The following is a 17,708-nucleotide window of genomic DNA, read 5'->3' as shown; positions in this document are numbered from 1 at the left end:
GGAGAGAGAGAGAAAGGGAGAGAGAGAGAAAGGGAGAGAGAGAGAAAGGGAGAGAGAGAGAAAGGGAGAGAGAGAGAAAGGGAGAGAGAGAGAAAGGGAGAGAGAGAGAAAGGGAGAGAGAGAGAAAGGGAGAGAGAGAGAAAGGGAGAGAGAGAGAAAGGGAGAGAGAGAGAAAGGGAGAGAGAGAAAGGGAGAGAGAGAAAGGGAGAGAGAGAAAGGGAGAGAGAGAAAGGGAGAGAGAGAAAGGGAGAGAGAGAAAGGGAGAGAGAGAAAGGGAGAGAGAGAAAGGGAGAGAGAGAAAGGGAGAGAGAAAGGGAGAGAGAGCGCGAGAGAGAGTTGTGTGTGTGTGTGGGGGGGGGGGGGGTGGGGGGAGTGGATCTGACTTTCCATGGTGGAATTGGTCAACCTGTGAACAGATGTGGCAGAGGCGAAGGAATTGGAAATAAGAAATAGCGTTTTTATAGGAGGCAGGGTGGGAGATAGTATAGTCCAGGTAGGTCTGTAGTAGTTGTCCATCATCAGACAGTCGCCGGAGATGGAGAGATCCAGGAAGGAGAGACAGAAGTCAAAGGTGATCCAGGTGAATTTGAGGTCAGGGTGAAAGGTGTTAGTGAAGTTGACGAACTGTTCAACCTCCTTGTGGGAGCACAAGGTAGTGCCAATACAATCATTGATCTAGCGGAGGAAAAGGTGGGGGATGGCGCCGGTGTAGCTGCGGAAGATGGACTGTTCCTCGTATCCGACAAAGAGGCAGGCATCGCTGGGGCTGATGATTACTACTCTTGTTTGGAGGAAGTGGGAGGATTGGAAGGAGAAGCTGTTAAGAGCGAGGACGAGTTCAGCCAGGTGGATGAGAGTGTCAGTGAAAAGGTACTGGTTGGGATGGCTTGAAGAAATGGATAGCTTGGAGGCCTTCGTTGTGGTAGATAGATGTGTACAGAGACTGGATGTCCATGGAGAAGATAAGGCATAGGGGGCCAGGGAAATGAAAGTTTTGAAGGAGGTGAAGGGTGTGGGTAGTGTCCTGAATGTAGTTGGAGAGTTTTTGGACTACAGTGAACAGGACGGTGTCAACATATGCAGAGATGTGTTCAGGTGAGACAGGAGTAGGCTGTCAGTGAGACAATGGGTCGAGCGGGTTTGGTTTGTGAAACTTCGGTAAGAAGTAGAAACAGGCGGTGTGGGGTTTGCGGACGATGAGGTTGGACGCTGCGGATGGGAGATCTCCAGAGGTGATGAGGTTGTGGATGGTCTGGTAATGGGATATGAAGTTGTGGCTGAGGGGGCAGTAGGAAGAGGTGTCTGCAAGGTGATGCCTGGCTTCAGCAGGTAGAGGTCGGGGCTGGTTTGTTGATGATTTTGGGGTTGGAGCAGAGGAAATGAAGGGCTGCACATTGCAAGGGCAGGAGGTTGGAGTGGATGAGGTGGGTGGACATGTTGAGGCAGTCGATCACAGCAGCAGTTAGAAATGAAGAGATCAGAGTGGGTAACAGGCCAGCATGGGGTATCCAGGTCAATGGAGCGTTTGAGGCAGGAGAAGAGGTCCTCAGTGGGCGGGCAAGAGTTTTGACTGAAAAGGTGGGCCAGGAAGCAGAGAAGGAATGTTCAATGTCGCAATGCGTGTCAAACTCATTAATCCGGGAACGTAGAGGGATGAAGGTGAGGCCTTTGCTGAGGAGACGGGGGAGATATGGGGGATAAACTAAAACCACAGCAGGGCTGGGAAGTGAAGATACCACACAGATTTTAGGCTAGAGATGCTTATAAGGATAGGATGGGTTGAGACAAAGAGATTAGATATAAGAATTTTTAAAATCAATGCATTGATTAACTGGCCCAGTACAGACCACAAACTGAGACAACAGGTGAATGGGACAGTGCAAATAAGGGCATGGATGGTAGAATTTTGAATTTATTTAATTGTTCTACCCCTCTGTAAACTTGGAAAACCACCCAGGAATGTATTCAGCCAAATGTAGAGGTAACAAGGTAATGGACAAGGATTTCCGACATAATTGAGCTGATGCAAAGACAGATTTGGTCAATGTTATGGAGTTGGAAAAAAACTCTTCATGTCATGGCACAGATGATGTAATTGCAAGGTTATCTCAGGATCAAACATGATACCGAGGTTGCAAGAAGTTTGGTTAAGTCTCATCCAAGGAATAGGGATAATTGTTCAGGGAACAGAATTTGTGGTTAGTCTGAAGACAATGACGTCAGATTCCCAATAGTTAGCTGAGAAAATTTCTGCTTAATCAGGTCTGAATGTTTCTAATAACTGTGGCACAAACTTAAAATAAGAGCTAATCATTAATAGGAGTGAAAGCAGTAAGAACATTTTCACATGAAGAGTTGGGGAAATTTGGAATTCTGTCCCTCAAGGCTCTGGATAACATTTCAATTGAAATTTTCAAGACCGGCGATTGATATAATTTTTAGCAAGGGATATGGAACAAAGACGGGTAAAATAAGGGTGAGGTACAGATTACGTATGATCGTAACCGAATGGTGGAGCCACACTACAAATGTTACTATTGTAGTAACTGGAAGCTCATATCTGGCAAAACAAACTGAAGGCAATGTTCCAAATACAAAGAAACATTTGTTTTTATGAAATGTCAGGAGCTAAATATATTAAAGATCACACTCTCTATCCCTTATGATCACAGATGATGCTTAAATCCACTAAAAATTGCATTCAAATTTGAGACATCTGCGAACAAGACAACATGCGCAGGTTAGTAATGTTCAAATTCCTAACTAGAGTTTAGCAGTAAATTGTGCAATAACTGAAACTCATTTTATGACAGCATAGCAAACGATTTAACTTTTCTTTCACAATAACTGCAACTACCATTTTACTAAGACAGAAACACTGAACCAAATTAAACATTCATAGATATAAAACGTCTTTCAACAGCAAATTAAAATATTTAGTCAAATACCCTAAAGGTTGAAGACTCTGAAGTCTCAGATAACAACACAGATGTATTTTAACGGTCACAAAAAACATAACAATAAATTATCCCAATATGACCACAGACTTATATTACTGAACTTTGTTTCTAAAGACAAGCCTATCCTTCAACACTGGGTAGATGTCTCAGCAACAACAATGGTAACAATGGAATAAAAACTCAGGATTATCAATAAATGAGGAGGGAATCAGTTGCTATCATGAAACAGATAAAACAAAAGCATTTAACGTTATGTTTTGGTTTAATGTCTTTGTAAATGAATTATACCAGGTGCAGATATAAAAGGCTATACAACAAGTTCAGGAAAACATGTCATTCTGAAAGATGAGAGGCTTAAACAATCCAGGTCTTTTTCAATATATAATTTCAGTTGCATCACACTGTTTGCTTTTGCTATAAATTCTGTATCTTACGATCTTATACTCCACAACCACCGGATGAAGGAGCAGCGCTCCAAAAGCTAGTGCTTCCAAATAAACCTGTTGGACTATAACCCAGTGTTGTGCGATTTTTAACCCAGGAAAATATAATTAGTGCACATTTCTGAATGAAAAGCTTGATGAATGAAAAGTCACAAGAGACTGAATTGCTTTCATGTTGATCAATAAATCTACAAAGACAATATCCATACCTGTGTATGTTTATATGGCATGGCTCAAAAACTAGAAACCACAGAACAAATACAGAGGAACCTCGATTATCCCAAGGACATGGACTGGGAGTATTTCATTCAGTTAAATCGAATTCCGGATAACATAGTTTAGCCAAGCATCGGGACCTTGTGACCTTGCTAGATAATCGAATATTCAGATAATCAAATGCCAGATAATAGAGGTTCTTCTGTATTAGGAAGGTCGACTGCCAAACTTCAACAAAGTTTTCATGGATGTGAATCATGCTGGCAAGGTTATTTTTACTGCCAGTATCTAATATTAAGGTGATGACTGGCTTTCTTCTTTAATTACTGCAGTGCATGAGTTTTAAGAAGTGAAAATATACTATATACATACTTCAGCATAGCTCTCTTCTCCTTTCTCTTTGTATGCTGTAGCTATACTAGCTTGAACAGCTTTTATCCAGACCTGTCGGATTTTCTCAGAATCTGCTTGCAGCATACAGCTCCTGTGCAAAGACATGCAGACATTTAACATTTATGGAACCACTGGAAACAAACATTTAGATGTCATGCCCACTGTCCAAGTAGCACCATTGCTGAATTTGTGTCAAGAATCAATAAACCTAATTATTCATGCAGAAATTGGAAGCAATTTATAACTATGATAATCCTAAGTACAGCTATATATTTCATTTATCTTAAAAGTCAAACATCATTTATTGTTCTGTTATACCAAAACTAAGTATGCAAGTTTAAAGGTGATGGGTCAATCTGGTGTGATTCTGATTACTATGGATTATAATGTGTTTACAACAAGCAAAAACTGGTGATAAATGTAAAAGAATTTCTGCCCACATAGAAAAACCACGTGCCTGCATGTTATCTTCACTTGTTTCCACCAGAAACCTCATTTCAGAACCCAAAATTAAATTATCATCTTGTAAAAGAAATGCAATGCAAAAGGTAGGTACACACAAGATACATTCCGAATCATAATTATAGCCTTTCAAAAATAAGACAAAAAGGTATAGACACTTGCTTTGTAGGAGAGACTACTTCAAAACAGAAGCGCCTTTCAATATCCTCACACGGTTTGACTGTGCAAAGCCGTAAATCATCAACTACTATTGTGAGGTTATCCTGTGAAGAAATTAAAAAGTACTCCAGCTAGATTAATATGTTTAAATGTTGAGCAAAATTGATTATTACAGTACTATGACTGATAGAGAATATGTATTTAAATTGTAGTGTCAAATATAATCACTAAAATTGTAAAGCTCAATAGATCTACGAAAGCCACAAACATATTAAACTGTGATTTTACATCAGATGCTGGTACAGTAGACATTACAAATATAAATTACTTTTGGAGAACTTCTGAGAGCAATTTAATTCAGAAACTGAACTTTACCTTACTAACAAGTTAGTTACAACTAAATAATTGTCAGCTGTTAGTTCAGCATCTTATGCTCGATGTACTTTTACTTACCTTAAACTTCTTTTGATAAACAAGCTGGTTGTTCTGAATTGAAAACCAACGCCTGTTGAGAGATAAGAACTTATGGAATGTACATAGGACTATTACAAAAACAATACACATAACATTGTAATATTTTAACAGCTTTGAAAACAGTCCTGTTCTAATACTCCTTTTACATCCTCCTGACTGTCCCTGAGAGTAATTAACTAAAGGAACCCTTGAGGAGTCTACAGATTCTTTTTCAAGTTATTTTACAAGATAGGCAGCAACACAGGCAAACCACCCAATCTGTTCTCAGGCTGTATTTCTGTGAATAGTGAACAGGAACAGATGTGTCACTGTTCCCTAGCTTGTGATACCTATGCCAGCATCTAAACAACACACTAAACAAGATCAGCAAGGTTAATGCAAAACGTGGTCCACATTCTCAGTTGCACACAAACTTTCACAACAGACTTAACAGAAAAAAAACTTCTCTTCCACCCATCCTACTACCTTTCTTTCCATCCTACTTCATCTTGACCATCATTGTATGCTTTTTATTCTATGATACACTGTTTCCCAGCCTGGTCCTAGACCAGTAGTCCTCAACTCTAACAACTGCACGCATGTTAATGGTCAAGTGGCACATTATTTAAGGCAATGACTCCTCCAATTGTCCTTCCACTACAGAGGTGCCTCAACAAGTTGGAACTAAAATCCATGCTTTTTAAAGAAAAACAAAAAATTGTTTTGGGGATGTAATAGTAATTATTGTCCATCTCTCATTGTTCACTGGATGTAAAAGTCATCATATATTAGCCAAACAACCAGCAAAAAAAAATTAAAACCCAACAGAGATTAGGGACAACTTTAACTAATGCCAGTCTATAAATTACAAGATATATTGAATTCAATATCCCAAACGATCATCGTGGGATTTAAGCACAAAATGTTAGATTCCTAGCCCATACCAATACCACATTTGTTATACAAGTGAATGGCAGCAAGTCATTTTACTAACACTGCAGTCGTGCATTTTAAATTGATGAGCAACTAGATCACATTTTTACATTTTATAATGAAATGTAGTCAATTCAATTCACAGATAACAGATTAATGTTCCACAGTTCAAAAAAGGTCTGAAAAAGTCATTTTCACAACTGATATTAAAATCATTCTTAACAAATGTGAGTAATTGATTTTCTTTTAAATAAACTAAGGTTGTTAGTTGAACAATATTTCATAATATGGAATCTTAAAAGTTGAGTATTGTATTTATTATTGAAACCATCAGATTACCACACAGTCAGAATTTGAAGTTCAACAGGTTAGTAGAAAGGATAATTAGTTGTGTTAGTAGAGCACAAGGCAAAAGGAGGAAAAAAATGCTGCTTCTGGTTTGCAACTAACAGTGCCCATGCTGTGAAAAAATTCAGCATGATGACCAGTTCAAAAGTCACGGATTAAACCAGGTTTACCCGAATTTCTTTGGACACTTGCAGACAGGTGAAAGCTAATATGCAGAGATAGGAATGGGGAGATAAGATGTCCAGCTGACTGGTTGGTACCTGATGTGGGGGATCTTTTTCCTGTCACATGACAAAATAGGGTGGGATCAAGACATAGAAAGAAAACAGAAAAAATGAAAATAGTAAAATGAACACTAACTGTGATCTGAAAACATAGGAAGATAAAATGCATCCTAAAGTAAAGTGGTATAAGCTGTCTAATAGCATGAGGTCCCAATAAACAGCAGCGATTAAACATTTTTGCACTATTTGATACGAATCAACAGTTTTACACTTGAAGATATGATTGTGAAATTAACAAAACATGCATTTAATTTCAGTTCCGCACATTGATCAATAGCAATAGATAAAATTGTATACTGCAGGTATCAGAATGCACTAAATGAAGGACATGTAAGGTCTTTATCACATGCAGTTGCAGACCAAACATTAGCCAATACAAACTGACACCATGCTAACAGATTTCCCATGGCGTAGTACATGAAAAAAAACAAGACAAAGTAAATGTTGCTCAGTACTTTTGTAAATATAGCTTGAGAGAATTTCTGAAGTGTATAAACACATGTATGATTTGAAATAGGATTAAAATGAAAGTTACAGATCAGGAAAACCACATGACCCATTAGAATTAATCAATCCAGAAAGATCCTACAGCAACTTACATCTATATTGTGCCTTTACATACTGAAAATGTGTAGTTTCACTGGTGCAATAGCAAACAGAACTTTACATGAGTCCACTTAGGAAAATGTAAAGATTGGCTTGGTCAAGAGATAGATTTTAAGAAATGTTTTAAAGATAGAGAGAGAGGTTCTACAGCAGCTGAAGCAATGAAAATCATGCTTAAGTACAAGGTCAGAAATAGAGAAGCACAGAACTTTAGAAGGATTGGCTGTTGAGATGGAATAGTCAGTCAGAGATAGACCACAGGAAAAGTGTCACGACACGGGGTAAACCCTCCTGCTCAATTTAAAACCAGCAACACAGAAAACATTTATCCCGTGCAGTAATGTGATAAACTTAGAGTGGCCAAAAATAATTTAAAGTAAAAATTAACAACTTTATTTCTTAAAGTATAACAGAGAATAATTAACAACTATTTACAATTCCTTACTCTAACCTGTTATCTTTCCTTCTATAATACTAGTCCGATAAAACTCCCGATTAAGATTTACAGGAAAATTCAAATTTTAAAAATCAGCCAGCAATCGAATCTTCTCTTTATCTTCGTCAGTAGATTGTCTCTCCAGGTCAGTGTTGAGATTTTTCTCTGTGCAAATTTCTTCTCGAGACAAGTATCTCTCAGAGTTCTAACGAGCAGTCTACAGCTGTTGGTCTGGTGGCAGTTCTCCACCCAACTGTTCCCTGGTCTTATACCCCAAAGCATCGGATTGTGTCATTGACTTAAGATTGTCAATATACTCAATTCAAACTTGATTGGAATTTGGTATTTTTTGGGGTATAATTTAAACTGATCAGCCTAACTCGAAACTGCTTTGTCATTTCCAGGTAACTAGCTACCCCAGTAGCTGCAGCACATCTTACATGTGTCTTATTAAGAACACATGTGCTGTCACTGCTAGCCTTTACTCTCAAAAGTATAGTACTCCCACATCTTCATAACACAAGTGTGAGAATGTAACCCCATTGTAGCTAAAAATGGTTTCTTTGTTGAGTTGATGGATTATGCCTCTATAGCTCTGTCTGGAAGTTTATTTGATGTCATTAGTAACGATAAAGGTTTTGTGGAGCGGGTAGGGAAGTGGAAGTTGAAGCAGAGATCAGATCAATCATAACTGTATTAAATAAGGGAGCGGCCTTAGAGTTCTCATGCTGTAAGAGACTGCAAAGTGATATAAACAGGGCAACACATGGGGAAAACAATGTGGCAGATGAAGTATCATGCAGGAAAATGTTCTCATCCATTCTACCAGGAAAAATAGAAAAGCGTTAGTTCACTTAGATGTAGAGTGGTTACAGGACTCTGAGGTATATAAGGGATCTTGGCTTATGAATCATAAAAGAAGTCAGGATGCAGGTAGGGTTAGTGAAAAGACAGACAAATGGAATGTTCTTGTTTGTTACAACAGGAATGGATTATAAAAGTAAGGATGTTCCACTAAACTGTTGTATAGAGGAATGGCAAGGCCAAATCTGGAGTGCAGTGTAAAGTTTCTGTCTCCTTATTTAATGAAAGAAAAAAATAGCAGTTCACAGAAGATTCATTTGATTGATGCCTGTGATGGTGGTGGCAGGGCATGAGGAAGAGATTTCTCATCAGTAAAAGGTCAGACAGGTTGAGACCACATTCATTGGAGTTAAAAATAGGTAACTTGACTGAGACATACAAGATTCTGAGGAGATTTTACAGGAGGATGTTGTAAAGATGGTTCCTCTTATGGCAGGAATTAGAAATAGAGGACAGAATAGAAATATAATGGATCTCCCTTTTAAAAAAAAAAAGAGGATAGCGAGTCTCTGGAACTTTGACCGAGCGTGCTGTGGGGGTGGGGTCATTGGCTATTTCATGCATATAGTCTGACTTGTTTGCTAGTGAAGAGCTTAGAGTTATCTGGGATAGGCAGGAAGGTGGAGTTGAGGCCTCAACAGTCAACTGTGATTTTTTTAAATGGTAGGGCTGGCTAGAAGATCCAGTTCCTAATCTGAAAGTTTGCATGTAACAAGCATTCAACGTAGTACCCGAACGTTCCCTTCACTCCCACTGATGACACGTACAAGGTCTTCCCAAATTTCCTTGGAGTGGCTCATAAATCACCATTGCATGGTAAGAATCTGACAAAAACTGTTGTCAAGATTAAAAACCAGCAGCCTGTTAACCTGCAAATTAGTTGGGGCCAGAGAGGGTACAGATGAAAACCCACTGTTGACAGATACTTTAGTACTTGCTTTTATCATATATTATTGAATTATTGTTCACCATTTTGGCCACAACATGCACGTATATATTTGTTGGTATACAACTCAACAATGCAATGAAAATCAAACCACAAGTGATGGAATCAACAGAGACAGTCTGATTCAGATCTACCGTTTGAAAAGGATCTATGCACTGATTAGTCTGATCACTTAGAAACTTACTCCACTTTAATGCAAAAAGGACCAAGGTCTGTATCCAAGGAAAAGCAAGGCAAACTAGGAGAGGTCTACTTCATTTTATTTACCAATTTTTTTTCAGTTCAAAATGCAACCAATCTAAGTCACTTGGAATGTACCTCATTCATTGTTGGTGGCTAATCAGCACTTCATAGAATCATAGCATCCCTACAGCATGGGAGCAGGCCATTTGACCACAACGACCTTCCAAAGAGCATCTCCCCCAGACCTACCCTCCCACCCTATCCCCACAACCCTGCATTTCCTGTGGCTAACTCACCGAACCTATACATTCCTGGACAATTTAGCATGACCAATCCACCTAATCTGCATATCTTTGGACTTTGCAAATTGTAAACAGTCACCATGAAACCTGAGGAAGTTTGATAAAGTGCATCTGTTGTTTTAATTTTAAAATGATATAACTAGAACGGTTTAACTAAAACTTAAGCATATTTTTGGCAGCTAGATCTAATGTATGACAACTTTGTACTGAATACACAGTCATTACAATCAAGATGAACAAATTTTGTACCTGGATAATATCACATGGAAACAAAAAAATAATTCTTGTGTTCTAATCATGGATTTCTATTTCTACTAGCAAATGTTAAAAATTGTGTGACAGACATTGATGATTTCATACTAATTATGTGAACTTCTCTGCACTGATGACTTATTAAGTACAGAGTATTTCAGTCCGAAGTCAAAGTTTAATCTTACCGGTTCCATGTTTTAAAGGCATTGCTGGCTCGTTTATATAAATATCCTTCCATGACTATGCCATTAGCAGCATCAATGTTAAATTCTATCTTAGGATCATCGCTGGAGAAATCCTAAAACATATGATTCGAAACTGAATATAAGAGCAACAATTACTTGACAACAAAACAAATTAGTTGCACAAAATTATTTAAGTTTAAATGTTTGCAGTATGGTCACATCAGATAAATCTATAAAACTGCTTTTGGAAAGCATACACAGTGAAATATTACACTTTACCCATGTGGTAAATTTGCATTTCTTAGTCTGTAAATGATCACCAACTTCATAACCAACAACGCTAACCTAACCATAATAAATCGGATTTTTATTTTCAACAAAAAGATTTTCACTGAAATGCAATAATGTTTTATGAAGCACAAAAGGGCATTGTGCTTTTATTGAAGTACTTTAAATGCAAGGCCAAAGTTGTGCAGATGCCAGAAATCTGAAATAAAACAAAGTACAGAGACACTCAGCAGATCCAGCCAAATCTGTGGAGTGAGAAAAAGAGTGAACATTGAGGCCAATATCTCTCCTTTAGAATTCTTGCTAGAATGCATGCTTTATTTAGTTTAATTTCTTTTCCCCACTTATTAGCAATTCGTGTAACTGATAGATAATATTCTCCAATTAAACTTGGTAACCTTTGCCCACCTCCCCATATGACTTTTTCAGTCATAGTACTTGAAGCTGAATGCAGAAGAGCTCACTGAATTGCCTACCATGATTTTCCCCAGTATTTTAAAGTTATACATCATACAAACAGTACAGCATTTTTTTTTTAAACTCCCATTACTATTGTAGTAGACCAGTTCAGCAATAATAAGCATAAGAAAAATGTAGGATGAACTGATGTGCACAGTGTGACAACTGCTCACAAGATAATGTCATTATTTTATGTAAGTTATTGAAAAATGATCAATTTTTTAAATTAAAATGATCCCGAATGGAACTGATAATTTTGTTATTATCACAGAGTATCATTTAACATCATTTAACATGCAAACTATAAATTTCATTTTCAAATTAAAAGAAAATTGTTCTGTATCATAATTTCAGTGTGGAATTTCTGTTCGGTTTTGTGTTATGCCAAATCACAGAGTTTAAAAATTCCCGAACACTTGGCAAGTCTTTTTTTTAAAACTTAAGAAACAGACGCTGCATGTCATTTTCTATGCTATGCTGAACATAGCATCTATGGAAATATGCAAAATTTCTCATTTCAATATCTTTTTTAGGTTACACAATTTCTTAATGCAATTCTCCTTAGATAGTTTAAGGATCTTTTCTTTTCCTGCCATATGGTGAATTAATTTAACTTTTAAAGTGCCTACTAGCTTTGCCAGTAGCAGCGCTACATATTTGCAACACAGATGCTGTACATCTTTACAGGATATAAACTACAAGGTCAATGTGTACTTCCGTCCCCCCACCAGGTGCAAGGTTGTCACTGCTTGATAGTATTTTTTCCTGGATGTGTGCGCTCAAAATGAGATTGGAGCAAAATACATACTTGGCTAAAACCATTTTTTTATTATGTTTGTAAATACAAACTGATCCGATCACAAATACACTGGATCAAAAACATTCAGAACCATGGCTAGTTGCAGATCAAAAAGCACTGCAATATTTTAGAACTAAAACATGCATTCACTTAAGTTTAAAATACTTAAATTTAAGAAACTATGCTAAAAAGAGTTTAAAAAAGTGAAAGGCAAGGTGGAGTAAGAGGATATGAAAGATAACAGGCTAGAGTGTGACAGACCATACACAGACTCAGAATCATTTATGAAAATTACAAGGAAGTGCTGAAGAAAAGTGCTGTAAATGCATAGATCAATCTACATCTGCAACAGAGCAGAAGGGTTGTAACATTTCAAATGCATACTCTGAGGAAATCCATGAATCAGAATCTTGTAGTAACACATGGCATAGGAGTTCTTTGAAGCACAAGAATTCTGCATGAGTGACAGTTAAATTTAGCACTCTTTGAAAAAAATATTCATTCATAGGATTGTGGGTGATATTGGCTTGGCCAGCATTTACTGCCCATCCCCAATTACCCAGAGGGCAGTTAAGCATCAACCACATTGGTGTGGGTCTGGAGTCACACGTACGCCATATTAGGCAAGGAAGGCATTTCCTTCCCTAACGATACCAAATGGGTTTTTCCAAAAATAAACGATGCTTTCACTGTTATCAGTAGACCTTCTTTTGTTTGTTGATTAAAAGTACTGCCATAATGGCATTCAAACCCAAGTCACCAGAACATTACCAGGATCTCTAAATTAATAGTCTAGTGATAATACCAGTGGGTCAATGCCTCTCCAAATACAAGTCAGAAATCAGTCATAAAATTATAGTTTATGCATATTGGTCAGAGCATTGAGTATAGGAGTTGGGAAGTCATATTGTGGCTGTACAGGACATTGGTTAGGACATTTGGAATATTGCGCGCAATTCTGGTCTCCTTCCTAGCAGAAGGATGTTGTAAAACGTGAAAGGGTTCAGAAAAGATTTACAAGAATGTTGCCAGGGTTGGAGGATTTGAACTATAGGGAGGGGCTGAATAGGTTGGGGTTGTTTTCCCTGGAGTCTGAGGAGCATGAATAGGATAAATAGACATAGCCTTTTCCCTGGAGTGGGCAGAGTCCAGAACTAGAAGGTATAGGTTTAGGGTGAGGGGGGAAAGATATAAAAGGGACCGAAGGGACAACATTTTCACACAGAGGGTGCTAAGTGTATGGAATGAGCTGCCAGTGGAAGTAGTGGTGGCTGGTACAATTACAGCATTTAAAAGGCATCTGAATGGGTATATGAATGGGAAGGGTTTAGATGGATTTGGGCCAAGTGCTGGCAAATGGGACTAGATTAGGTTAGGATATCTGGTCGGAATGGATGAGTTGGACCGAAGGGTCTGTTTCCATGCTGTACATCCCTATAACTCAAATGACATATGTAAGTGTCTGCAAGAGAATGTTGAGTAAAGCTGAGACCATATCACAGACAAATTACAAAATGTAGATATTGAAATCCATTTAACACACTATTGACAGCAAAAGGAACCTGACAAGGATGAGGATGGTGATAGTGCAGTCTGAAGGACTTTGAAATTGCAGCATTCTGAACAATTCACAGGTTTGGCAGGATAGGTGGCAATTTAATGACCAGTTTAATAAAATCGTGGCATGTTGTTATCAACTAGCATTTCAGTAGCAAGTGGCTGAAGATGCAAGAATGGAAGAAAACAACACTGGTAATAGGACATAGAAGAGGGCAGCTGACCTGAATCAAGCATTACGTAATTGTTGCGCATCTTCAGACTGACACAGGGAAGGCAACATTTGAATTTGATGGGAGCCAAGCCCACAAGCACAGATGTATTAAGGACAACAAAAAGAGAGTTTCTAGGTTTGCGAATAATGATGGGAGAAGCTTTGCTCTTCTGGGTCCTAAATAAAGACGGATGGTGGACAATGTATTAACAGTCATGGAACTGATGGAAAAGGTTAAGTAAAACTAGAGGTCACTGTTATATTAGGAAATTGACCCATCTTTTACAAGTTGCCAAATAACAGTGCTTGACCTGAAAGGAACCTGCAAGAAATGAGGAATAATTGTGGAAAGAGAAGTGATATTTTCATTGGAAAATTGTTAAGAATGTAATCAGACAAGGGCAATATTATGGAAGTGAACGACATACAGGAAACAAATGGAGATTCATGTGTTAATTGTAACATTAGCAGGCGTCACAAAAGCCAATTGTAGAGACCACAGTAAGGAGCAATGAGAATTTAGATGCAAATAAGAAATAAAACCTAGTACTTAAATTGATGATAGAGAACAAATAAACATTAGCGTTTCTTATGTGGAGGTGATGAAGGAAATAGACAATGCACATATCAACAACTCAGGGAAAAGAAAATAGACATTGTGGAGAGATCAGCAAACACAAGACTGAGGAACGGAAGTTGGGGAGCAGATGAGCTGGGATGAATTAATGATTCAAGCATAATAAGTAGTGACAGTCCATCTCTTAGTCTTTAGATAATGCTGAATAGAAATTTAATAATGCAGAGGACATAGTTTCTGCCATGAATATTGCAGCATTTATTCATGTAGAATAAACCTGATCTCATATGGAACAACAATTTAGGCATACTGTCTGGAGAAAATAGGTAAAAATATTAGTTTTTGTCATTTCCATAAGAATCAAAAAGTCAAAAACTCATCATCTCATTTAGTTCTAACCATTACTTCATTACTATTTCACAAGATCCCTTGATGCTCTCGAAACATAATGCATTTCATCAATCATTAAGAACTTTTAGAGTAATACCAATGGCCCAATGTACATTGCTTAAAGTGCTAGCATACTTTGTTTTAAATAATGCAGCGTTTCCTCCAGAAAGCAGGCAAGGTCAAGCAAGATTGGAATTTATAGTTAAGGTTAGTAATGATATATCCGCCCTTGAACTAATTAGTCTCTGTTTCTACAGTTCCTTACCAATTCAGGGTAGAACATTCTGTATTAGACTATACCAGATATCAAAACATACAAACTTAAGTGGCCCCAAATCATAGAATAAGACTTGGCATGAATGAATGATCACCAATAAACATTAATTTTGTTTCGCTCTTCAAAGGATGCTCTTGACCTTCACAGTGTTTCCAGATTTTTGGTTTTTTTCCCCTCTCTCTTTAAAAGATTTAGGACCACAGCCATGTAAAATGATTCACTGTAATCCAGGACTGAAAATGTTCTTAAAAAGCATGTAATGTTTTATCATGGAAAGGTCGATTCATTTTAAAAGATGACTGAATAGAAGGTGCTCACTAACCTGAAGTTTACATATTCAGATATTAAACAACTATTGTTATTTATACCATTTCATTAAACAAATAAATCAATTACTGTATATTAAATGTAAACGTGAGAAGCAATAGTATAATATATTCAAGAGAAACTTAGTCATATATATTTGTATCACAAACTACAGTTTTACTCATTGTATTCTATTAAGGTAAATTACACCTAGTCTCAGTAGAGTCAATGCCTTTCAATTGAGAAAACTAAGAACCTGGTGACACTCCCAATGCATAACCACTAGACAGTAGTTCCCAATTGAATAAACATTCAATTTAAGGTGTTAAAAAATTACAGAATTTTGTACAGCAGGAGGTTTTGGGGAATAAAACTTATGCTTAACAATATTATAGAAAATGAATAAGTAATCAAATATAATACCACCATAAGGAGGAGTTGTGGTCATTTAATACTCTAAATACCCTACAAAATGCAATTACTGAAATTCTGTGGATTTGCCGAATTCTTGAAAGACACTTACTGAAACTGCTCATTCATATATAAACACATTTCATAAAAGCAACTTACCATATATAATATGTAACGGAACCTGAAGAATCTCATTGCAACCGTTCCTTACAATGGGCAAAAATCTATATTCCAGTGAAACACAGCAAGTTTTCTTGCAGAGTTGATAAATTCAAAATCAACACAAACTGTCAATCTATAGCTCAGAATACATTCTCGACATTGACTAACAATACTTTCGTAAACTCAGTCACTTTTGTTGTAATTTGGGCTATATTTTTTCCTTTGACTTATTGATAAATAACTAGATATTTGTGCAATGAGATAAGATTCTTCTATTCATGTTTGCCTCAATGCATTCACCAGTCAGATCTAGAGTTTCGGATCACAAACAAAAGCAGTCAGCTGATGTTGAACAGCTGATGCAATCGTGAACAAATTGAGTTGCTAATGAACCGATGCCTTATAAAGTAATTTCATTTGTTATTTAAACATTTGAGTGTCTTATTGTCTAAAATATCTCAAAGAAAAGCACAGGTTTGATGCTTAAATTAATAAAACTATATGGTCATATGCTAGATATGCTTCATTCACAGGAAATATTTAAAGCATTCAGATAAATTGAATGAAAATTGTGTCACTCTCATGTTACATTTACATTGCCAGGAAAACCACATTATGTAGCAGTAACTACCGGAGTCCTTAGATTTACATTGAAACCTTTAATTTGTAAGAAAATGTTCACTGCTTCACAGGAACCTTGTGGAGCAACCTTGGACAGCAAACCACATAAGGCAATACCAAGGCAGATTTCCAGAAGCTTGGTCAGAGAGAGATAGATTTTTAAGGAAGGGAGAGATAGAAAAGTATACTGTTTCAGGATGGAATTCCAGAACTTAGGGCCTTAGGGGCTGAAGGTTTGCGTGCCATGGTACAGCAAGTAAAATCGGATGCTCAAAGGGTCAGAATTAGTTGAGTGCACTATCTTACAAGGTTAATGGGATTGCTGGAAATTAGAGCTAAGAAGGGGTAAGTTCACAGAAGGATTCACTAGCAATAACAACTGTGCCATGCACTTCCATCTCATTCAATCTGTCCCTTTGTCTCATTCCAAAGAAAAACAGCCCATAATAGGATGTAAAGAGCCAGGAAGGATGGTGGGGTGACTGAAATCAGCTGTTCACTCCCAACAAGGAAGGGGTCTTGACTCTGACTGTCAAGTGGCCACCTGATACAGACTGCCATTGACTTGACTGAAGGGTGTTTCCCCTTTATGTGATTGAGCACTACACCCTTGGACTTAGAGGCACATAGCCATTTGATTGAAGCACATGTAATATGTTTGCCCGTCAGCTGCTAACATGAACGAAGTGCAACACAGACATAATATGGTTCCAAACAGCAACATGTCCACCCCTTAACTGACGATTGCTGACAATCACAATGAGCTGCTTAACTTTGTGCATCTGTTGCAAGGCAATACACGGCAATGAAAAAATGCTGCAAGCATCCAAACAGATGAGAGGCCAGTGAACACTATGAGCAAGGGTGCAGAGCAGAGATGCAGTCTGGTCCAGTGAGCTGGTTCCAAACAGTGTCCTTGCTTCAGCACTGCAATGAGGGGTCCTGGTGTACTCCAGATTGCAGCACTGAAATGCAGAAGCATATTTTGAGTGGTTCAGAGATATGCCATGATGGTGCAGAGATGAACACTGGGTACGTACAGCCACTAGTCATGGCACATACAGAGACACTGATGCCAGCTGTCCAAGATGGAAGCCCAGAGGAGAAAGTGGCAAGCTTGAGTTGCCAGGTAACTGTTCTGATTTTCAGGTTGAGTTTCTATTCACCACATGGTAGAATAGGAACCTGTATATTAATGAGGCTTGATTCAGTGTTAATGAAG

At 37.8% G+C, this 17,708-nt stretch overlaps 1 protein-coding gene across 1 annotated transcript in view; it reads right to left on the bottom strand.

Annotated features, from left to right (window-relative positions):
* The window catches only part of LOC122556380 (arf-GAP with coiled-coil, ANK repeat and PH domain-containing protein 2-like), a 181,625-nt gene that overhangs the window by 26,376 nt on the left and 137,541 nt on the right, over positions 1-17,708 (bottom strand). The window contains exons 10-14 of the mRNA XM_087993958.1: positions 10,426-10,538; positions 6,628-6,648; positions 5,087-5,138; positions 4,637-4,737; positions 3,988-4,103 (exon numbers count right to left, since the gene is read on the bottom strand). Of these exons, the coding sequence (XP_087850084.1) occupies positions 3,988-4,103; positions 4,637-4,737; positions 5,087-5,138; positions 6,628-6,648; positions 10,426-10,538 (403 nt within the window). The remainder of the gene's footprint in view (positions 1-3,987; positions 4,104-4,636; positions 4,738-5,086; positions 5,139-6,627; positions 6,649-10,425; positions 10,539-17,708) is intronic.

Source organism: Chiloscyllium plagiosum, unplaced genomic scaffold, assembly GCF_037043375.1.
Source record: "Chiloscyllium plagiosum isolate Xiang-an unplaced genomic scaffold, Cpla_swu_hap1 HiC_scaffold_13, whole genome shotgun sequence".
Lineage (NCBI taxonomy): Eukaryota > Metazoa > Chordata > Chondrichthyes > Orectolobiformes > Hemiscylliidae > Chiloscyllium > Chiloscyllium plagiosum.
The sequence above is the reverse complement of the archived record's forward strand: the minus strand, read 5'-3'. Positions and strand labels throughout refer to the sequence as shown.